At 41.7% G+C, this 23,705-nt stretch overlaps 1 protein-coding gene across 1 annotated transcript; it reads left to right on the forward strand.

The window, feature by feature from the left end:
• The first annotated feature begins 1,596 nt into the window (after window positions 1–1,596).
• Window positions 1,597–22,947, forward strand: CAVIN4 (caveolae associated protein 4). Its single transcript, XM_065400139.1, has 2 exons — window positions 1,597–2,004; window positions 22,294–22,947. The coding sequence occupies exons 1-2, from the start codon at window positions 1,597–1,599 to the stop codon at window positions 22,945–22,947; spliced, it is 1,062 nt and encodes a 353-aa protein (XP_065256211.1).
• The last annotated feature ends 758 nt before the right edge of the window (window positions 22,948–23,705 follow it).

Consider the following 23,705-nt stretch of genomic DNA (forward strand, 5'->3'; position numbering starts at 1 on the left):
TACATTTTTATTATATCTTTTTTTAAAGAATGGAACTATTTATTTCAGAGGCCTTATTTTTGGACATTTTTAGTGTAGCACAGTTGGTCTGTTGTATTCTGAAAGCATCAGCTCTAACAGCTAAGGACTGTTTTAGTAATTTTCCTTTTATGTTTTTGAATACTGTAGTTCATTTTCTGTATCTGTATCACATGGTTATATAGTAGATTTGTGCTTTATTCATGGAATGTAATATTTTTGAGAACACAGACTTATTTCACCAATGGTTGTAGATAAAAAACAAAAATACCCACCATTACCTAGCAAACAAGGCATGAACTAAAGGTAAAGATGTTTACAGCTTACTTTTCTTACGAAAAAACTAGGAGACACTGTGTTTAAATACCGTAGATATTTAAATGTTTTTGAAAGTTAGTAACTGATTTTTTAGACACTGCCTATCGCATGAACTGTGAAGCTGTGTACTGTGTGTAGTTGTAACATATTTATAAAATGTATTGGCTGGGTCTAAGCACTACCGTCTTCATAAATAATTCTGACACTTTATTTTTAAAAAGTAAAAATATAAATTTCATAATCCAGTAGAGCAAATGGCATAGTTCCAAAAGAAGTAGGTCTTGGTAGATTTTGTTATTGTAAAAATCTGTGTTTGAATAATCAAACTCACATGATTGGAATAAAGCCTACTTTATCGCTGTTAAAACTGCTTTAATACTTATTAAACTTTTTTTAAGACAATAGATGTTTTAACACCAACAAGACAGATTGTATAGTGTTTGTGATTTAAAAAAATAAAGTTAATTAATGACTAGTGCTCTTGTATAGAATATTTTCAAGAGCTAAATAAAGTCCATCCAAATTAGTCTGCTGGTTATAGTTATATTAATAGACTGTTAGTTGTTGTTTAAAAGATCCAGAGATAAAATGTGAGTAGGATGTGTTCAGCTGTTTAACATGTAGTTTAGGCTTTCAGAATTCTGCATGTAGGATTTAATAATTTGTTCAATAAAAAAATGCTTTCAACATTTGAACTGGAAAAGCATGTCACAATACAATGTTTTCACTATATTGCCTCTGCTTTAGTGTGTTTATTTGTTACTTGATTTCGTAGCCAGAGTGATTTGAAAACTGCTCCTTTTGGCTTAAATACACTCATGTTTACTTTTGAAAACTGTCTGAATTCCCCCAAAGGAAATCATTTCATTGAAATGAGAGCAACAGTAGATCTTAAATAAATATGCCAGTTGGCTCTCCTGCTTAATTAGTAAGTTGCTTAACTTTCCCAGATTAACACTAATAACTTCACTAGTACAGAAGTGTGACCCTTTAAATGTATGTTCCATTCCAGACATTGCTTCCTAATTTTAGAGGTTTCATATTGCAAAAAGTATCCAAATAATCATGGAGGGATAGTCTGTAGTTATAAATATTTGACCATTCTCCCGGGGTGGAGTTTCACACCCTGCTCTGAACATCTCTGAGGCCAGCTGTCAAGCTTCTTGCACAGGTGCCAGAATTGTTTCCCTGCGATTTGAACAGTCATCGTGGGGAGCATTTATACTTCAGTTCCTGTAAACCTGACTGAACACAGAGAAAATGGATCACCATGAAGTTACCTCGGAGGCTGACAAAATCCATCAAAATCGTCTCTCAAATGTCACAGAAGATGAAGAGCAAGATGCTGCATATACAATTGTGACAGTCCTAGATAAAGTGGCCAACATTGTACACAGTGTGCAGGAGAGCCAGAAAAGAATAGAGGAGCGACACAGAGAAATGGAGAACGCTATCAAGACCATACAGATTGATATTTTAAAGCTTGCCCAGACTCATGGCAATACGGGCTATACTGTTAACAAGTTGCTTGAGAAAACCTGCAAAGTTAGTTCCCACGTTAAAGAAGTGAGGGCACGTGTGGAAAAGCAGAGTGCTAATGTGCGAAAGGTTGAAGCAAAACAAGAGGAGATGCTGAGAAAAAACAAATTTCGGGTTGTAATATACCAGGTATGAATGCACTTTAATTTATTTTACCTTTGAAGTTTTGCCACATCCTTGATAGTTCCTGGGAAACACTAGTTGTTTAACAAATCAAAAGACAGGTAACACAGTCTTCCCAGTGTAGGAGTTGTGTTATAGGTTCTTTAAAATTGATTTCTGCCTCTCAGTGTCTTTCAACATGAACCCACTGATGGCAATTCAGTCTATTATTAGTATTGGTTGGCTTTTCAGGCAGGAGTGTAAGATTAACTGCAGATCAGCAAGGACTATTTGTTGCCTGTGTGAAAGGTAATATGAGGCAGGCACTGTAAATCTTGTCATGCTAGTCATGCCTGACAATCATCTGTTATTTTTTCACCATATTAGGTAGAAGTCCAAACAGTAAAACTATTTATGGAGGCTCCAGAATTTAGTCATTCCTTTAATGCTAATTTTCAAGTGTAGTGTATTATCAAGGTTTTTTGTAGCTGTGAAAAGTTTTTTCATGGTCTCAATTCATAGGAACGAATATTCAAAACTAAGTTCAGACCTGCACCCCCTTATCACACAAGCCGTCCTTTTGCATGTAGTCTCACTGAGTGCTTTGGAAATACATGACTAAGGAATACTAACATGAGCAAGGTTTTGCAGGATCAAAAACAAATCATATATTTTTCTTACATTATGATTATTTTATAATGCTACTTGTTCTTGTAAATGAATAAATAGCCATTGTTCTTATTGTCTGAAAGCAAGTTGCTTGAAAATAAGTTTCTTGTCCATGGATCATACAAATACAAAAAAGTTAACCATGCTAGGGGAGTTACAAGGCTAGGCCACTTATTGGAAAATGCTGCAACACTAGGTGTTAAGGACTTGATCCGGTGAAGTTCTAAGCATGCTCTGTCAAGCTGTCCTGCAGTGACACAGGAGCATGAGTACCAACCTCAGGGCAGACTGCTAAGAAGTGGAGCACAAACCCCAAATTCTGTACTTAGATTTCACCAACCAATTATCCAGTGTAAACTCCTCAGGCTCTCTAACAGCCATAACATAGAGTCACAGCCCATCCCTTTGGGAACTCCAGTCTGTCTTGTCACCCAGATGGGCGGACGTGTGATAGATGGTCCCTGACACCAAGGATCACAGCAATATTCAGGTTATTCCCAGTCCCAAAGAACCAGCCATTTACCCCAGGTCACGATAATGCTTGCAGCCAATCCTATAATAACCTCTCTACAGATTTATTATATAGGAAAAGGAAATAAGAGTTCCAATCTTAAATTTCAAAAAAGTAATAAAAGCTTCTATAATAAACAAGCTCTACATGTCCTTAGGGCCAACTCACGCGAAGCACTGGGGATCTTTTGCTTATGCCTAATGAGCCTTGCACCCTAGCGTCCAAGCAGCATAAAGATACAGTTCCTCTTTGTTAGGGTTTTTTTATTCCCTTCCCCCCCTGTGCTTTGAGATGCAAACTCAGCTAATGGGAAGGATTCACTTGCAAGACTCATCTCCATAGAGGGGAGAGTAAGCAACAAAGTCTTTTGTCCTCTTAAATGTTTCACTCTAGTCCATCTGGTGTCGATGGGCCTTCCTTGTCAAGCGGGACATAACTCCTGTTGGAGACCAGCATTTCACACTAGTTAATGGCTGTCTCTTGCCTGGTGATTTACAGTTACAGAGGCTTACAATGCAAACACGCAGCTATTACCTTGTAATGTGGGATACAGACATTATAAGTGAGATTAATGCCTGCAGCAACTCACAAGCTTCCATAAAGTCTAAACACATTCTTATCATTCTAATACCGATGTGAACAATACGAACACCCAGGTGAGCCAGACTGATTCCAGCGAGGTATTTGTCAGTGTTCAGTTGAGGCCTGGGGATCTGAGCCTGAGCTGGCACCTGGTCTGCTCGCATCACATGCTCGACTCCTCTAGAATTCAGTGGGAACTGAGGATGCTCAGCCCCTTACGAGGACCCTAAAAGTTTTGTTCGTGTCCATCATTTATCATGACGTATTCTTTAAAGTAGCAGTGAACACACACAAAGAACTTTTTTCATGTCCGTGATTGGGAGTATTCATCTGAGAAAAGTTACTCATGTGCATAAGTGTTTGTAGGCCGATTTAGCTTTTAAATTATTTGATTTCTAGTAAGAGGAGGTACTAGCCAAACCTCTGGTTAGCAATGAAAACAGTGCCGGTGGAAACTGATGATAGCATAAAATCTTATCAAATACAGACAGTGGGTCAAATTCTTCTCTCATGCCTATGTGACCCAGTGACCCTGATGAGGCTGCACAGGTGAAAGTGAGGGCAAAATCTGACCTATTGTTTTTAATTTTTGCAAGCTGCGTTAATAGCGCTCACTCCGCACCATTATGGTAGATATGAATGTAGATATTCTTTGTTTTTCCTTGCAAGTAATCATATTGCTGGAGGAAATGAACATCTTTGAATCCTTTGTCCATTGGTGGGGTGCTGCTCCATTGCTTCCACTCTTCCATAGTTGTTGTATGAGACATTTCAACATAGTCAATGTTCCGAAAATATTGCGGGGGAGGGGGAGGAATGGCTAATTCAATACAAAAACCATGATGTTTATTTTTTCCCCACAGACATGCTTGTTGTCATTTATTTTCACATAGTTCATGAAAAAGCCTGTGGAAGTGTCCTACCAGAGATTTACACAGAACCAGAAAAGACAACTGCTGCTACTTGTATGGTCTCTTCTTAGGAGACAAAGGAGACTTTGCCGAGAGCCTCCTTGCATCTGATTTTCTTGAACAGAATCAGCATCTTGAATTAGCCTCTTCACTCTTCATATTCCCATCCCTGTTTAGATCAGCTACAGCAAGAGTGGATTCCTCTCAGCACGTATCTACGCTAAAAACGCGACAGTGACACAGCCGCAGGGCTGCAGCACTTCAGTGTAGACGCTACTTATGCCAACAGGAGGGATTCTCCCATTGGTGTAGGTAATCCATTTCCCTGAGAGACAGTAGCTAGGTCAACGGAAGAATTCTGTCTACATAGGAACTTAAATTGGTTTAATTGCACCGCTCAGGGTGTGGATTTTTCACACCCCTGACCAATGTAGTTAAATCAATCTTTTCTAGTGTAGACCAGGCCTCAGTCCCATCCCCCCACCCCCTCCCACACACACACTCATTAGCTAGTGGAAACTTCTTTTATCCCCTATCTGCTAATCCTCTTGGGATGCAACATTTAACACCTTGCTGGTGGGTGGTAATTGTCCCCATTCCAGGAGCATTAGAGCAGAGTAACCTGCTAGGAGTGTAGTGAAACTTTACACACTGTGCTGGTGCAAGTCACTTTGTACAGCAGTGCAGTGCTGCTACACCAGGGGCTTGGTCCAGTGCAACTACACTGATTTAGTGCAAACCCTCCCCTCTCCCCCCCCCACCCCGCAAACCACCGCCAAGGCATTAATGGAGTGAAACGTCACTATAAGAGGAGTGACAGTCCATTGACATGCACTAAAGCAATTTGGGACTTCCTTGCTACTGCACTGTATGCTAAATTGCATCATAACTGAGTTCATTATTGAGTTGGATGTTGGAAGGGAAGCCTTCATCTACAGTGGAATTTTGCCTGAGAAGCATTAGGGATATTGTGAAGGACTGTGCGTAATGAGGGGAACGTGACTTACCTGTTTGGATCAATGAGTTTGTATTTCTGTAATGGCCTCTGTCAATCAGCACAGCAGGGTTCATTTATAAAATCAACACAGAGAAAATTGTCCCAGTTAATTTTTCTTAATTAATAGTTTTGATACAACAATTAATAGAGGCAGAAGCCAATTAGAGGATGCTGGCCTAGAAATGATTGTCCAAGAGCCCTTCATCCCTCACAAAAAAGAGTTGGACGAGCCCTTATGCTAAATGGAGTCCTAATGAGAATCTTTGACCATGCGAGTTAGGGAAATGAGAACAAGGGGTGGTTTACTAGACATTGTTAGAACTGGGGCTGAGAAGATAGTTGGGGGTTCAGTCTGCAATAGGGTTAGCAAACTGCAGAGTGTAATTTGGCTCAGGTCAGTTAGAAGCAAAGCAGGTTCTCTTGCTGGCTTGACCTCAACCATCCAATAAGAATTGAAACCTTCCAAACTCAACGCAAGTGGGTTTGAGGCTCAATGTGAATATTTTTCACTGTTCTAGAGATGATTAATTTTTAAGAAGGTCAGGTAATGGAGAGAGAGAGGCAGCCAGGTACCCCTGCCACCCAGACAGTTGTCATGGTTAAAGTCACAGTTTTAGTTCAAATTGGGGTACTATGTGTCCTGTTGGTACTGCAGTAGTATAGTTTGGAGGGACACAACTGTATAGGTAAGCAGTAGTCTCAGATAGGTTTGAGGAACAGCCCAGAGAAACTGATGTTTGTCTGCAGTAAAGTGGTCTTTGGCTATTTTAGTCATTCTGAGTAAATAATTAAAAGATGGAATTAAAGTGTGTGCGTGTGTGTGCATGCTTTGTTTTTTTCATTTTGAAGGAATCTGTTCCTTTTTTTTTTTTTTTGGTCCTCTCTTGGAACTCTCTGGTCAAGCTGGGAGTTACCTCAGATGAATTTTTTTTTTAATTTAGAAGTTATACGCTTAAAATAGCCTAGGAACCAGTTAGACAAGGTGCCTGAGGTAATGTCTTTTATTTCAGGAACTAGTTACAAAGTCCCATAGAAAAGATGTCCTATGAAAGGAATTCTGGATCTCACTCATGGCTACTGACTTTCACATTTGAAAATGCTTTGACAATCAAAGTGGGCATTCCTAAAATGAGTTGACTTTCATGTTTTGGGGTTGGCCTACCAAACAACTTTGCAGCCTTGTACCACACCATAATTGACTCCTCTCCACCATGATCACATCACTACACACAGCGCAAGGGCATGGAATTGTGAAGAGGGTTGGTGAGTTGATTCGCTGGGATACACTCCGAACCTACCTGACTCGTTTACATGTATAGAAATAAAAATACAAATGTGACAGAATCATTAGGTCACCATCAAACTCCTGTTGCAGCTCGGTTGGTTGTGCACGGTTGGCTGGACACAGGTCTGGCACCCAGATGACATGATGCTGCTGCTTTTGAGGTGCTCCAAGTAAATTCCTTGAAAAATTAAGGTTTTTTAGAGACAATTGTCTAACTAAGCTGATGAATGTGGTGCCAGCTTGGTCCCCAGTCACTGCAGGGTTTGGTGTGCATTCTAGCGAATTTTAGTACTTACATTGTGCTTTACAAACTTTAACTATTTACTCTTCATATTACTCATGTGGCATAGGTGACTATATAATCCCATTTTACAGATGGGGAAACTAAGAAAGAAAAGTTAATTGCCTTAGCTAAAACCATAGAGAGACTCTGTGTCAGAGCAGGGCTGTAGCAAAGGAATTGCCTTCAGGGCCATGCTTAGTCCACTAAATCAGGTGGTTGGTCACACTTCTGAGTGGACTGCACCTGTTGTGACCAACAGCCAAGTTAGCACTTCAGTAGCAGAGCCAGCTCAGTCATGTGTGAGTGAGCCCTAGAGCCATCAGTGGTATCTCCGGCTACTGCCCCCCACAACTGTGAATTGGCCTGTGGCCCTCCTAAAACACTGGAGGCAGAAAGGGAGACCACAAATAGCCTGTGCTCCTTAGGAAAAAGCAGTTACAACCTGTCAATGCTGGAGTGACAAAATTTACCCTTTCGGGGATTTGTTTACAAGGAAAGAAGCTTGAAATTCAAGGGGGGTGGGAAAGGTGAGATTAGTCTGATCATTTATATCCCTAAAAGGCAGCTCATGGCTATGAACTTCATGGGCTCTGTTCAGATGGGATTATAAACCTGACTCCATGTGTTTTCTGAACCAGTGTAATCAGACTTATCCAGACTTACTCTTCTCCTGTGATGATATGAACTAGGGCAAGTTAATAATCCTCCTAGAGCCAATCCGGGAAAATGAAGTGGTGAAAACAGCGGATCTTACTTTGCATTTGTATGGGACCTGTTTTCAAAGTTTTGCTTGGGTTTGGCCTGGAAGGCACCAGAATAATGTAGTTAGATGATCACCCTCCATTTCCCATGCCACTTGCCCAAATCATTAGACAGCCTAGATAGTGATTTATCCATAGGAATTGTGGCTGATCATTATAAAAGTCTCCATGGTGCTTATCCTTTTGGCTGATTCTACACTGGGGAATGGATTCTACTTTCCCGTGACTGAACTTGCCTTTCAGGATGAGTAGCTTCTGATTAAACTCTATATGCCAGTGAAGACTCCTGAAGTCATTTTCTTCCATGGGTGTTACAGGACTGAAGTTGCTCAAAACAGCACATTTGCAGAACTGGGAAAATCTGAGCTCATCAACAGCATGTTACAGATTTTTAGTGGTTAGCAGCAGCACCCTGGTATACAGTAACTCCTCACTTAAAGTCGTCCCGGTTAACGTTGTTTCGTTGTTACGTTGCTGATCAATTAGGGAACATGCTCGTTTAAAGTTGTGCAATGCTCCCTTCTAACGTCGTTTGGAAGCCGCCTGCTTTGTCCACTGCTTGCAGGAAGAGCAGCCCGTTGCAGCTAGCTGGTGGGGGCTTGGAACCAGGGTGGACCAGCAGCCCCCCATCAGCTCCCTGCTCCCCTAAGTTCCTTGTGCTGCAGCCGCCCAGCAGGCTATCAATTGTGGGGCAGTTCAGCTGTCCCTCCTCCCACTGCCATGTGCTGCTCCTGCCCTCTGCCTTGGAACTGCTCCCAGAGACTCCTGCTTGATGTGCAGGGAGGGAAGGGGGGGGCTGTCATGGTGTCCCCCTCCCCCCTGTTCCTGCACCCCGCTTACCCCTTCTCCATATAGAGCAGGGAGGGGACATGGACGGAGAGAGACAGAGAGAGCTTGAGGCAGCAGCTGCTGTCTCAACTTCCTGATCCACTTAAAAAGACAATGCACTTAAGAGTGGCTCAGCTTACTTAAAGGGGCAGTGTGCATCTCTCTCTCCCTCCCACACACAAGGTGTGTGTCTGTCTCTGTCTGCTATGCTGTCTCCTCTCCCTCCTGTTTGTGCTGCCTTGATGAGAGGCTACATTAACAACTATGTGTTAACCCTTGAGGGCTCAGCCAAGTACTAGTTCATCATTTAGCAGCAAGGCATTCCCTGGGAAATATCCCTCCCTCTTCCACCCTCTAACTTCACCACCTCAACCAGGCTTCACAATCATCATAGCTGTGGACAGTATTAAATTGTTTGTTATATAGATATACACGCAGTATACGTTTTAAATATATAGTTTTTTGTCTAGTGAAAAAAATTTCCCTGGAACCTAACCCCCCCATTTACATTAATTTTTATGGGGAACTTGGATTCACTTAACATTGTTTCGCTTAAAGTCGCATTTTTCAGGAACATAACTACAACGTTAAGTGAGGCGTTACTGTATTTAATAGAGCTGCATCTCTTCCAACTGTATCTAGTCTGCAAGAACCGTACCTTTTGTTGTTGTGGGCCAGGACTGAAAGCAGGTTATTAGCAAATGTCCTCTTTTATCATATCACCTCCTGTCTGGTCCCTGTCTCTGCCCCTTCTCACACATGCAGATATTCTTTGTATCTACATTTAAAAGAGGCTGTCTAGGAAATTGCATATTTTGAACTAATAATGACAAATTCACAGGGCTGCCTATGCTGACACCACTCAACATGGAACCTCCTAAGGGGTACTTACTGGACTGTCAGGGCCTTCAGAGGTACTGATTCACTGGGCTTACTTGTTTAGCAAACTTTAAATGTGCGTATTTCTCTCACACAGCTTTCTTTCTGGGGCTGCAGCTGCCCTTTGCATCATTCAGAAGCTGTCCCAGGGAGTGGATGAGATGGGAATTGCTCAGAATGACGTACAGTTTAACTTCTTGCTCACTGAGTTCTCATTGGATCACTCTAGTCAGTTAATGAGAGAATGGATTCTTGATGAGATGAGGTGGGGGAGGTAATATCTTTCATTGGTCCAACTTCTGTTGGTGAGAGAGAGCAGCTTTTGAGGTACACAGAGCCCTTCTTCAGGTCTGGGAAAGATACTCAGTGTCTTGCATCTGAAGAAGTGAGCTGTAGCCCACGAAAGCTTATGCTGAAATAAATTTGTTAGTCTCTAAGGTGCCACAAGTACTCCTGTTCTTTTTGCGGATACAGACTAACACAGCTGCTACTTTGTAAAGGGTACGTCTTCACTACCCGCCATATTGGCGGGTAGCAATCGATTTATCCGGGATCGATATATCGCGTCTCGTTAAGACGCGATATATCGATCCCCGAACGTGCTCACCGTCGACTCCGGAACTCCACCAGAGTGAGCGGCGCAGTCGACGGGGGAGCCGCAGCCATCGATCCCGCACCGTCTGGACCCCAGGTAATTCGATCCAAGCTACTTTGACTTCAGCTATGCTATTCGCGTAGCTGAAGTTGCGTATCTTGGATTGATCCCCCCCCTAGTGTAGACCAGCCCAAAGTGTCTTGGCTAAATACAAGGTCAAACAGCTAATTTAGCATAAGTAGTTAGCACATGTTCTAAGGGACCATTCAAGGTGAAGTGGCCCATTAACACCTCTGGACTCATAGGACAAAAAGGGGGGTTACTGGGTTACAGATTCTTGTAATAAGCCATAAATCCAGTGAGTCGAAGCCCCCCCCCCCCTTCTTCCTCAGCATGCTCGGGGATCAGGGCCGGCTCCAGGCACCAGCTTGTCAAGCAGTCCCTCACTCCGCCTGGGAGCGAAGGACCTCCCGCCGAATTGCCGCCGCAGATCGCGATCGCGGCTTTTTTTGTTTTGTTTTTTTGTTTTTTTGTTTTGGCTGCTTGGGGCGGCCAAAACCCTGGAGCCGGCCCTGTCGGGGATAGCCCCCACCCACCAGCAGCTAAGCCCGGGCAGGTAGTGGGCCGCCGCTGCCACCCAGCCAGGCTCTCTCAGGCAGAAGCAACTCCATCCCGCTCCTTGCCTGGCTGCCAGGGCGAGCGGCCGAATGTGTTTGGGGAGGGGCAGCACTGGGAAAGAAGGACAGAGCCCCTCTTGCTCTTCCCCCCAGCAGGCCAATCTGGGGGGGGGGGGGGCACTTGACCCCGCAAGTCCCCCCTCATATGTCCCCTCTGAATGCTCCAATAACAATTATGTGGGTGAAACCAGACCTAATTGCTACCTTCTTGAATGAACTTACACAGGAAAATGATAAAAGACAAAAACACCCTATCAACTGTGTGTGAGACCACTTTTTACAACAGGGGTGTTAACCGGCCTCTTCACCTTGAATGGCCCCTTGCAACATGTGCTAACTACCTATGCTAAATGTTCCACCTGGTATTTAGCTGTGACATTTTCCCAGACCTGAAAAAGAGCTCTGTGTAAGGGGGAAAGCTCATCTCTCTCACCAACAGCAGTTGGGCCAATAAAAGATATTAACTACAACAACACTGAGGGATTCATGTCTTTTGGGTTAAATTGGTGAACCCCTGTCAGAATTTAAGGAACAGGGATTGTAGTTGAAGCTTTATGAAAGTAAAATGAGGGATTTACTGTGCTGGACACACTAAGCACTTTTCATTATGTAAGAACAATTCTACATGCCAGCTGTAGCATTTGGCCCCAGAATAGCATATTTTTGGTCTTATGTGCAGAAGAGTTTATTCAGCACGTACTTAATAGGGTGAACTCCCATAGGTGCCCTTAAGAAATAATCCTGTTTTGCTCCTATTTGAACAGGCTTGGCCTGATGGCAGAGATTTTAATTCCACATCTGCAAAACTACAGCAGGATCACATGAGATTTAGTCCCATGCTTGCAGTGAAAGAGTGACACTTTTACAAAATGATGGGATGCTTTGTAATTGGGTATTCACCAGAGGCTAAGGATTGACTGAAGGGTTAATTGCAAGGGGGCTTTACCAGTAACATAAATTGTGTGATGCTAAGGACACTTTTTGGTCAATGGACGGGTTGTTATGGTAATTTCTGTTAACCAGCTGGCTACATGGTTAATATGTGTATTAATAGGCATGAGGGTGATGTGGTGTTTTAGAGATTTACTTTGGGTGTTGCATTGAATAATGTATGGTCAATTTAAAATGTAAATTCCTAGACTGTGATATTGTTTTGATTTAGTTTCTTGCCTACAAGCTGCAGATTGTTTGCAGGTCTTCCCAGTGAGGGTATTTTTGTTTTTCTTTATCATGTATCAAACATTTCTAGGTTGTTTCTTTTACAAATCAGTTGTCAGTCACCACTCCATCAACAAGCTGGGCACTGGACAGCCTATTACCTGATTTGTGCTCCAGCTTCAGGAGTGTGAGGGGTTTATTAATCCCATTAGTGTTTGTTAAATATTTTGCATAATGTTTTTAATGTTTTGAGCATTCCCCGCAACATGTAGGCTCAGGGTAACAGGTCACTGGCCCGTTACTTTGCTCTGAGCAGCACAATAAAATGACATAATTCTGTATTTTTGTCTGTTTTGCCTGTAGTTTTGGAATAAGGATGTTCTGACTTTGAGAAGATTGAGAGTATTTTGGCTTGTAATGGTTATTATATTTTTCAAAATAGATTCTGGAGTTGAGGGGATGTCATACTATTTATTATTTTGCTTTTTCTTTGTTTTTATTTTTATTTTCTGTACTTTTTTATCATTATTTTTCTAACTTTTTACTTGGGACTGGGAAATGAGTGGGAGGGTTGTGTGTATTGATCACTTTAGTTTTAAAGTGCAGCCTGAAAAGTGACTGTAAATGTCTCAATTATTTCTGGATCAGATGTTTACACAGAAAGAGATGGTCTTTTTTAACTGCCAGCCCAGCAAACTCAGTCTGGGCACTGAGAGACAAACCTAGTGCACCTACTTAGAATTTTTTAATTCATTTAAGTCATTTCCATTTCTCCCAGTAAAAATTGACCAATTTTTCATTATTTTTGTGTTATGTACATTACATTCTTTTATCAAATCATCACTGAAATGATTGTGTGTTTTTCATTTACTAAACATCCATTCTTCAGTAAACAAACATTTTCAGTAACTGTTTTGACAACATATTTTTGATAAAAATTTGTATTAAAAAGTGGCAAAAAAGCTACAAAAATGAAAATTGTTGAAAAAGTCAATAGTTTTGAACAAAACATTTTGCTTTTTAAAAAATGTCATTTTTCTATGGAAAAAAAAAACCCTTTACATTCAAAAAACGTTGACCAGCTCTACAAGTCAGGTACTTTTCACCTCATGGAGAAGATTCTGGAATTGAACCGCTGGCTAGGTAAATGGTGTCCGGTAGAGGGTTTTGGTTTTGTGGAACATTGGTCCAGCTTTTATGGGGAAAGGGGGGTTATCTAGTTTGGATGGCCTCCACCTCAGTAGAAGGGGGACCAGTCTCCTTGGGGACAGGCTGGCCAGAGTAGTCAGGAGGGAGTTAAACTAATAGCAAAGGGGAGGGTAAAAAGAGGCAAACTATGAGCATTCAGTTAGCACAAAATCAAGATGCTGAAAACAAAATTAATCAAGGACCAAAAGGGCAGGAAGAGAAGAAATTCTTGAATTGCCTAGACACCAATTTTTAGAAGCCTAGTAATAAACAAGAGGAATTGGAATTGCTCATGGATGGCATAAATTCAATATAGTTTGTATTACTAAAATGTTGTAGGATGATTCGCGCTCCTGGAATGTTAAAATCAATTGTTATAACCTATTTAGGAAGGAATGAGTATGGAGAAGGGGGAGAGGGAATGGCACTCAATAGGTATTTCTACTTTTACAGCGTACAGACACAGCATGCCCAGCTAGCACAGGTATAACTACCACTATAAACAGTGAGGCACTATTTAGGTGAGTAGGGTAGAGACAAGCCAGTATCACAGGCTGTGGACCCTACACAGCTCTCTACATGCCCAAACAGGGTCTCCCATGTCTACCCTGCTATTCTACTGCCTCCCCACTGCCGGAGCCTTTTCCCACTACAGTGAAAGACTCCAGCAGCGGGGAGCTGCCAGAGCCTTTCCCTGCCACCTATAGCTACAGGTACCGGACACACCACTACAAGTAAAGATAAAGCCATTTTTGACATAGGCCTTATCTGTTTCCTAGTTACTGTCAACTCATTGGGTGAACTACTGGTCCCATTGAAGTCAATGGAAATTTTGCCATTGACTTCAATGGGGGCCAGGTTTTTATTCTTTGTGTATTATGGTGTGTCAAGTAATCTCAAGGTTTAAATTTAGGCTCAAGCCTAACCCTCCTTCCATTGACACACAAATTGCACTAATCCAGGGCTTGCCCCCAGGGTCCCAGGTCCCCATGGGTGTGCAGGGTCTGAGCACACTGGGTCAAGCAGGGACCCAGGATTCAAGCTCTGTTGCTTTGCAGTGTAGACAGCCCCTCTGGACTCATGCTTTGGGTGTTCACCAAATGTATCCCATGGGCCAACTTTCCTCGTCCTCAAGTTTGACGGACAGACAAGTTTTCCCACACTGCACTGTCAACAAAAGGCTAGAGCAGCCACATTTTGGGAGAGTGCTAGGAAGTCTGGGAAATGGGTGTTTGGACTCAGGCCCGCATAATGCAGTGTAGACACTGAAGCTCCAGGGTTTAACAATTCCTAAACCAGAGTTACAATGAATGTAGACGCTCAAGTCCCAGAGTCTGCTAACTCAAGTTCTACTAACCATGGGCTTACACTGCACTGTAGCCAGACCTTTAGTTTCCTCATATGTAAACTGTGACATATTTATTCTCATTTCTCATTCTCATTTCTCTTGGGGTTTTTTTGTATAGACTTGAACACCTTATGTCCATGTGAGACAATATCTTAATGTGTTTATAAGCCAGTTGTTACATTATAACCCCCTTTTATCTGATGCTTGCAAGTTTGTGCAACAGTCACCATTTGGATGGAAATTTTCCATGTCTGGTCTCTGCTCACGTCTGTGTTTTTGTCTGGCAAGTTTGAACAAAATGGTTCAGTTGCTTGTGAAAACAAGGATAGGGGAGAAAAATCAGATTTTCTCCTTATTCAAAAAAATAAAGAAAAAGAAGCTTAAAAAAAAAAAAAAAAAACCACTGCAGAAAGAATAGTTGCAGCTTTTGAATCTCAACTGCACATGGAAAGGCTCAACTAAGGAGCACTGTCCAGCCTTGTTTTGGGAGATATTTGTTGTTGTCCTGGGTCTGACCCTTCCTATGTCACTATTGGAAAGTCTCTCAACCTCTCGGCCCTGTAATGAGGTTACTCTTGCATACTCACCTCTCAAACGTGCTTTGAGATAAATAGGTTTCAGAGTGGTAGCCGTGTTAGTCTGTATCCGCAAAAAGAACAGGAGTACTTGTGGCACCTTAGAGACTAACAAATTTATTTCAGCATAAGCTTTCGTGGGCTACAGCCCACTTCTTCGGATGCATAGAATGGAACCTATATTGAGGAGATATATATACACACATACAGAGAGCATGAACAGGTGGGAGTTGTCTTACCAACTCTGAGAGGCCAATTAAGTAAGTGAAAAAAAACTTTTGAAGTGATAATCAAGATAGCCCAGTACAGACAGTTTGATAAGAAGTGTGAGAATACTTACAAGGGGAGATAGATTCAATGTTTGTAATGGCTCAGCCATTCCCAGTCCTTATTCAATCCTAAATTGATTGTATCTAGTTTGCAGATCAATTCCAGCTCAGCAGTCTCACTTTAACCTGTCTGGCCATTCAATGACAGACCTGCGGGTGGCTATCTTACAACAGAAAAACTTCAAAAACAGACTCCAACGAGAGACTGCTGAGCTGGAATTGTTTTTTTTTTCACTTACTTAATTGGCCTCTCAGAGTTGGTAAGACAACTCCCACCTGTTCATGCTCTCTGTATGTGTGTATATATATCTCCTCAATATATGTTCCATTCTATATGCATCCGAAGAAGTGGGCTGTAGCCCACGAAAGCTTATGCTCTAATAAATTTGTTAGTCTCTAAGGTGTCACAAGTACTCCTGTTCTTTTTGAGATATATAGTGTTTTTTCATTACTCTAAAGCTCTGCTTTATCAGTGGAATAACCAGCTTACTCGACAGGGGGGGTATTATAGCCAGTGGATTATGTACTGGGGCTGGTGCAAAGACACTTTCGTTCCAGTCCTGAAGCTGACACTTCTTTGTTGTGTAAACTTATCCTCCAGATTTCCCCTTGTGTAAAAAGAAAATATTGAGACCTGCCTCACAGGGGTACTGGGCAGGCAGTGGGGAAAGGCTCCAGATGAATGAAGATGTATTTGTACATTTTGAAAAGGGTCGATAGCGCTTTATTCCATATAAAAACAAATGCGACCCCCTTCCTTTAAAAGAGCTTTGTTTGCAAAAATTAAGCATTCAGAATTTAAGAGTTGACTGAACAGCTCTCAAGACCATCAATGTTGGTATTTAATGAAACTTGGAACACTGGAGAAGTTCCAGAGGACTGGAAGAAAGCTAAAGTCATGTCAATATTTCAAGAATAAAGGGGATGACTCAGGTAATTATAAGCCTTTTAGCATGACATTGATCCCAGGTAAAATAATGGAACGGCTGATATAGGATTCAGTCAATAAAGAAATAAGGTATTGTAGCATAATTAATTTAAATCAATATGTTTTTTATGAGAAATAGGTTTTTGTCAAACTTTATATCCTCAGATGGGACTACACATTTAGTTGATAATGAGATGTCTGCATGTGAACTAGTACTGCCTGACACTGATTAAAAAAAAATACTTAGCACTATACAAAATCACTGTAGCATACATTGCATTGACTAGAAAATGGCTAACTGCTAATCTGAAAATGTAATTGTTAAGGGGAAAGGATCATCAAGTAGGGGATGTTGTAAGTGGGGTCCTGCAGGAATCTTGGTCAAATGCTATTTAGTATTTTCCTCAATCATCTAGAGGAAAATATAAAATAAAAGTGTGCAGATTTCCCAAAGATTGGTGGAGTGGTAAATAACAAGGACAAGTCATTATACAGAATGATCTTGAGCATTTGGTAAGCTGGGTGCAAACATACATGTATTTTAATTCAGCCAAATGCAAAGTCATATATTTAAAAGCAAAGAGGGCAGTAGAAGGGACTATATCTTAGAAAGCAATGACTGAAAAGGATTTAGCGATCATGGTGGATAACCAGCTGAACATGAATGCCCACTGCAAAGCTGTGGCCAAAGACAATCGGTGATCCTTAGATCTGAAAACAGAGGAATATCAAGGAGCAGTAATGAGGCGGTATTACCTCAACATACAGCCTTGTGAGACCATTACTGCAATGCTGTGTCACAATCTGGTGGCCACACTACAAAAGCTGTTGAAAAATTGGAGAGGGTTTTGACAAGTGACACAAGAATGATCAGAGGTCTGGAAAACCTGCCTTACAGTGAGGCGCTTAAGGGGCTCGGTCTATTTAGGTTATTGAAGACAAAGTTAAGAATCGACTTATAGAAGTCTGGAATTTCCCACGTTAAAAAATAAAGGGGAAAACAAAGACATGCCACTACTTGTTAGGCAGCACGAGAATGCTCTGTAAGCCCCACTATGTACAATCAGTGAGGTAGGAGTCCTTGCCTCATTCCATGCATCCCTTTCTATAGCATATAGAAGAAGACAGGACTCATTAGGACCCCTGCCTCTTTCCCTGTGCACCTTCACTAAGAGAAAGAGGCAGCACTGGCTAGAAGTTTCCTAAGTTGCATACACAGGCACAGACCCAAGAGTACACTGGCAGCCCATTACCAGATTCCATTACAAAGTCCCTGGTGCATGCACACAAAGTACAGCTTTTATAACTTTGATTTAAATTGAAAATAAGAGCGAAGGTATCCACAGTGGCAATGGAGCTTTCAGGTTCTGCCGGGGGGAATGGCTTTGTGTTATAAACATCAGGTTTGAAATATTTTACTCGCTCTGGAGACATCTATTCGAATGTAAGCAGTAATGGCGCAGACCTTTATCCTCAAAGTAGCTACAGCGAGTTTCATATTGTTTACTTTGTGCTGTTCAGACCAGAGCTTAAAACCAGAAGCTCTGTTTTACGTGGCTGTTAGTGAGCTGGGGCTGCACGCTGTCAGAATGAAGTACTCAAAAGCAAGACAAACCCAAGCTGAGTTTTATGCACACAGTCTTAATGGCACTGGTGTGCACAGGCATTTCTAGACGTATTCAATGATGTGATCAGACACTATTTCACAAGTAGTGCAAATATTAATAGTGTAAATACAATTTACAAAAAAACCCAATCTGTGTAGCATCTCTTACTATGGTGCAAGACGCTGTCACTACGCAGAGACGATAAACGCTATTTATGCAAGGCTTGAGCTGGCAAGGTGCTGAGCACTCTGGCTCCTTTCCAGCCAAACTCTTAAGCACAGGCTTAACTTTAAGCATACGGGTAGTTCCCATTGACTTGCACCAGCATTCTATAACTCAAATAACTCCTATCTCAGTGGCCAGCCAGCTGGCTAGGCCAGGTAAGATGAGGTGAGTACAATAATTTACATTTGGGTGGGAAGGACCCACCTTGCCTTTTCCCTTTTTAATTTGATCTGGCTATCTTGCAAGCCATCGCCTTGTGCTCCTGCTTCTGGAAGAAGGGGGAAAGCAGGCAGGCATCTTACTCCTTTTCCCCCTCATAGGGCTACTGCCACATCCTACTGTTTCCATCAGCGAACAGTTTATTTTCTTGGTAGGACGATGGGGAGAGGTACTTACCCAGTTTAGGGCTTGAGCCTGCACCAATGAAGTCAATGGAATGTTGCCTTTGACTTCAGGAGGAACAGGATCAAGCTCTTAGCCATCTTTCCCCCCATCAGCGTCCCCCCAGTGCTAAGACTGACTTTCCTCAGATGTGCTAACTCTGGGAGACAGAAGCTTTTATTCTCCCTCTTCCCCAGTAAACAAAAATGACTTTTGACAGTGTAATGCTAAAACCTGTTGGTGGTTCAGAGTGGGCAGTTCCCTACCGGGATGAAACATAGCACTGATTTTTATTTTGAAAAACCTTCACAATGTTGACCAGTTCCAGTAAGACAGTCCATTTCTGTAGCACCTCCCATTTAAGGATTGCAGCATGATGTACAAACCTGAATGAATTTAGCCTTTTATACCTGGTTTCTCCAGGGGAGAGGCAGAAACTGAAGGACCCAGAAATTAAATTATTTGACAAAAGTCACACAAGGAGTCAGTTGAAAAATATTGCTCAGAACTCCTGGGTGCCAGTCCCGTGCCCTAGACACAAAACATTCATCTGATAATTTACAGTTCTTAGTTCTTAATTCTAATATGTGTGTGTGAACATTACAGCCAGCCCTTTAAACCAGTGAACTGTAAATCTAAATTCAACTGAAGCGATGGCATTCAGTAGGGAACACAAGCCTGCTGAAGTCTTCTGTGCACTAGGGGATGACAGTTAGCCCAAATGTTGTCTAAAAAAAGAACCTAAGCTCTCGTTTTCTTCTTATAGGAGAGACTCTTAAATCTCACCCTACTATACTCATCCCTGTATGGACTGAAGTTTCAGAATAGTTAGTAAGGAAATATTGTTGTCAATGTTTCAGCTAAAGTAGTGGTCTATAATTTACAAACATTAAGAGTTTAATTACAGAAAAGCTGCTCTATGTTAACACTATCCCTCATTTTATGAAAAGAAGCTATAACACAGCTAGGTAATAAAGTTAATTTTCACACATTAATGAAGATTATTAACAAAGAATTCTAGTTCTTGCTCATTCTGGTTTTGATATATGGAGTTAAATAAAATTCTGCTGATCTCACAGCAAAATAATTTCCCCTTAATTTTGATAAGCATTAACAGCCATTTTATGTTTTAAAGAAGCCAGACTATAAACAGCCTTTATTTGCCAAGTGGCTTAATATATTTTATTATATATTACTGATAGTTAATACTTTGTAACGTAAAATTAAACATGCATTTGCATTTTGAAAATTACAGCTGTTTTTCTGGCCAGAAATCAGTTCAGTTTGCAGTGCACCATACAGGAATTCATCAGCACAAGATACATTTGAGAAACTGACTGGCGCTTGGTGGACGCTCTCATTCAAACTTTTTTGGTAGTTAGAAAATATTATTAAACTATGGCCCAAATTCTGACAAGGTCCAGGAATCAGGTGTGATAAGCCCACAAATGGGAAATGATACATTATGCAAAAAGAATATGAATATGCCATGTATTCTGCCTGAGGCTGTGTGAGGAGCTGCTCCTCTTGGGAGTATGAACAAACGTTGTGCAGCGTTGTTTGTGTGCCCAAGGAGGAGATTGCTGGGATAAGAAAGGGGTGCCAGTTTCCATCTCACAGCTGCTACTGGTTCTGCGTTTTCTGCTATATGTCTGCTAGTACCAGCCAGAAATTGACTCTATCAGGCAGATCCAGAATCTCCATGGGAATCATTACACTGAGCTAAATGGTTCTTGGCTCAGCTCCTGTGTGACTATGATTTACAGGTTGGGTCTACTCTTTTCAGACGTATTCTTTTATGGAATATTCACCCTAAACTTTTTCCACACAATTTACCATTAAAATGATGCTCAGTAACTTACTGCCCAAAAAGAGCTTTCAGAAAATTCTGGTATAACTTGCACTGTTCTGGCGGTTAAAATCTCTCTTTCTCTAGGTATCTACAGCACCCCTATCACCACGATAGCTGAGATGCTCACCTCCTCCACAAGCGCCCAATTGCATTGCTTCCCTTTAGATCACTTCTTTTCAAAATGCAGCTACCGTTCCTCACCAGCACCCTGTGAAAGAGGGTTGGGTGCAATTGAAGCTGAACTCACAGAGAGGGATTAGTGGATAGAGGGCAGCCAAACAAAGCCAAAGGTGTAATGTAAATGTATTTTAGCATATGGTTTCACTGCTTAGTACATGGCTAGCATGGCACTTATCTAGAATATGTATTTAATATTCAGTACAAATTAGCAATACTTGCGACATGGCAGGCAGTGGATACCAAGGTGATTAATGCACCATTCAATAACCTCCCATTGAAGACCTACTACAGAGACCCACAAATATTTGCTGATTGTTCAGTTAATGCATTAACATGGGATAATATACGTTTACGGTTGAAAATGCCTGTATGCCTGTAATCCTAAACAAGCCATTCATGTATTGCCCACCTCTACCACTGCCGCCCGGAGCTTTGCTCTCGTTGCTGAATTGATAGGGGAGGAGTAAACGGTGGTGCTGGAAAGTGACTATGTAAAATGGCTTCTCATTCAGCAGATCAACTCCTGGTGTGTATTGAGCCTTACCAGCTCGCATCAGTGACGTTTTACTCCCGTGAACCGAACACGGCTAAGGCTGTGTTGTCGCTGCAGAGTTCACCCTGGCTCTTCCATGGGTTTTAGCACAACCCCTGTCACTGTCCACACACACAAACCTTTTACCTGGGTTTGGAGGTGCTTTAAACCTGGTCTAGCATCCCTACTTGGATACAGATTAAAGCCCAGACTTCACTTTAACTTGGGCTGGAACCTGCCCCCTTTGCAGTGAGGACACAGGCTATGCTCCCAGCCACACATGGGCACGTGCATAAGCAGAGGACACAATAACACCAGTAGGGCTTTGTAGTGAGGCCACCTGCAGTCAGGCTAGGCTGACCTAGGTGCTCAGACCTGGGTGCCTGGCCTAGCTGCAGTGAAGACATACTCTAGAAGGGTCTGAGCTGGATTCTGTTCTTCCCTATGCATCAACAGATTTCTCTACTAAGTTCCAGTTAATTACAACTGTGCAAACCTAATGAAAGTGAGGAGGGAGCTACAGGTAATACTGAGAAGTTCATATGGAGTCAGTGAGGTTGTATGTAGGTGAAGGCCAACTTGCCCTGCATGGTGCTCATTACTGATGATGTATGAGAAGGAAAGAACCCAGCTTGACTCTCCAACCTCAGAATAGCAGGGCTGGTAGCTAGAAAAACATCCTTTCTAATTGCAAACTAAGCATATTTGAGCTGCAGTCCATTGAGGCACACTAAATGTGGGACACAATGATGCGAGTTTTACATTGTTCATCCCTTTTCAGAGTAGAACCAGCCTTTAAAGCAATCTCCCTAACAGGCATGGGACTGAACAGAGGCTGCAAAATCCGTTTTTTTCCAGGCCCCTTTATCCTCAGGAGATCGTGCAGGTTCTCAGGCGAGACCCCACCTCCCTGTGCCACATGATTATAGCTCAGTTGTTGATACTTACAAATAAGAAGCTAAAAAAGCTATATGCTTAAATGCTCTGCTCCCTTCAAACACTAGCGGAACGATGTCTTTATGTTTTCATTCACAGGAGGAAACAGAATGCCCGTCTTCGCTGTCTGTTATCAAAGACAGGACAAGAGGTGAAAACCTGGAGGAGCAATTCTTCCCACCTGACCTCTCTTCTGATGAAGAATATTATATAGACGAAAGCAGAGCATCCCGATTTAAAAAATCAGGCATGAGACGCATAGATAATATCAAAAAGGCATTTTCAAGGGAAAATATGCAGAAGACCAGACAAAATTTTGGCAAGAAGGTGAACAGGCTTCAAACTAGAATAGTGACACCCGAGAGGCGAGAGAGAATGAGGCAGTCAGGAGAGAGGCTGAAACAATCTGGGATAAGGCTCAAGAAAACTATTTCAAAAGCAGCTCCAACAAAGGAGACATTCAAGCTCAATAAGAAAGATAAAGAGCGAACAGTAGCTGAAGGGCAAGAAGGAATCCAGGAAGCTGGTGTGCATGCAGTTTCAGCGAGTGGGGCAGAAGAACCAGTTACAGAAGAGATTTCCTACACAGAAGTGATCACTAAAGTAAAGAAAGACAAAGGAAGTGGAACAAAAGGCACGTCCCAGCCAGCAGAGAAAGTTGTGCTCACCCCTGAAAAAATCGTTCTTAAACAGGAGGCAACAGAAGGAGGAGGTGATAATGTTCTTCTGTTGGACCTCAAGCACCCAGCATAATTGATCAAGTAGTATATACTGTGTTATTGTACAAGAGAAAACATAGTTAGTATCTGTTCACTTGGGCAGATTGAGAGGTGTGTGTAACTTTTTATTGTTATAGCAGAAAAATATATCGGTGCTGTTCTAGTGTTTATATGTATAGCAGACAGTGTGTTTGTTGCCTTTTTATTACTACGCAAAGTCACATAAACAGAATGAAGGGTCTCATCTCTCTTGACGTGTACATATAACTTCAATTAATGTGAATGGGAGTTACAATTGCACATCACAAGGAGATGGAAACTTCCTGTGTATTTAAAACAAAAATATAAGGCACTTAATAGCCTTGTTGCTATCTTTAGTTTTATGCACAGAGGCATCCAAAGAACATCTCCATTTATCTCATGCCAACATCAAAAAGCAAACAAACAACTGAGATAGATGTATTACTTTATATTGGCGGAAGGGAAGACTACAAGAATTGCTATAAGACTCTTTTTGGACCGCCCGCTCAAATAGCAGGACGAGGAAATTATTGCTTTGGAGACAATAAAAAGCAGCAGAGACAATAGATCTTTGAGAACTGTTATCTGAAGTGACTAACAGGGATTTCTAGCATTTTGAAAGGGGAGATTGATGAAGTTGAGAGATGCACTTTCTGAAGCAGCAGCAGGTTAAAAACTATAGGACAAATTAAACACTGGAAAAATCTGGAGGCAAAGGAGAACTCTGATAGAATATCTGTATTATGCAAAGGTCAGTGCAAGTGTCAATTG

The sequence above is a fragment of the Emys orbicularis genome, chromosome 2 (assembly GCF_028017835.1).
Source record: "Emys orbicularis isolate rEmyOrb1 chromosome 2, rEmyOrb1.hap1, whole genome shotgun sequence".
In the NCBI taxonomy this organism is placed as follows: domain Eukaryota; kingdom Metazoa; phylum Chordata; order Testudines; family Emydidae; genus Emys; species Emys orbicularis.

Bases quoted from the DNA above. Each gene is read 5' to 3' on its own strand.
- CAVIN4 (XM_065400139.1), top strand. From the start codon at position 1,597: ATGGATCACCATGAAGTTACCTCGGAGGCTGACAAAATCCATCAAAAT. The intron at 2,005-22,293 runs GTATGAATGCAC...TTTCATTCACAG, and splicing joins TTCGGGTTGTAATATACCAG to GAGGAAACAGAATGCCCGTC.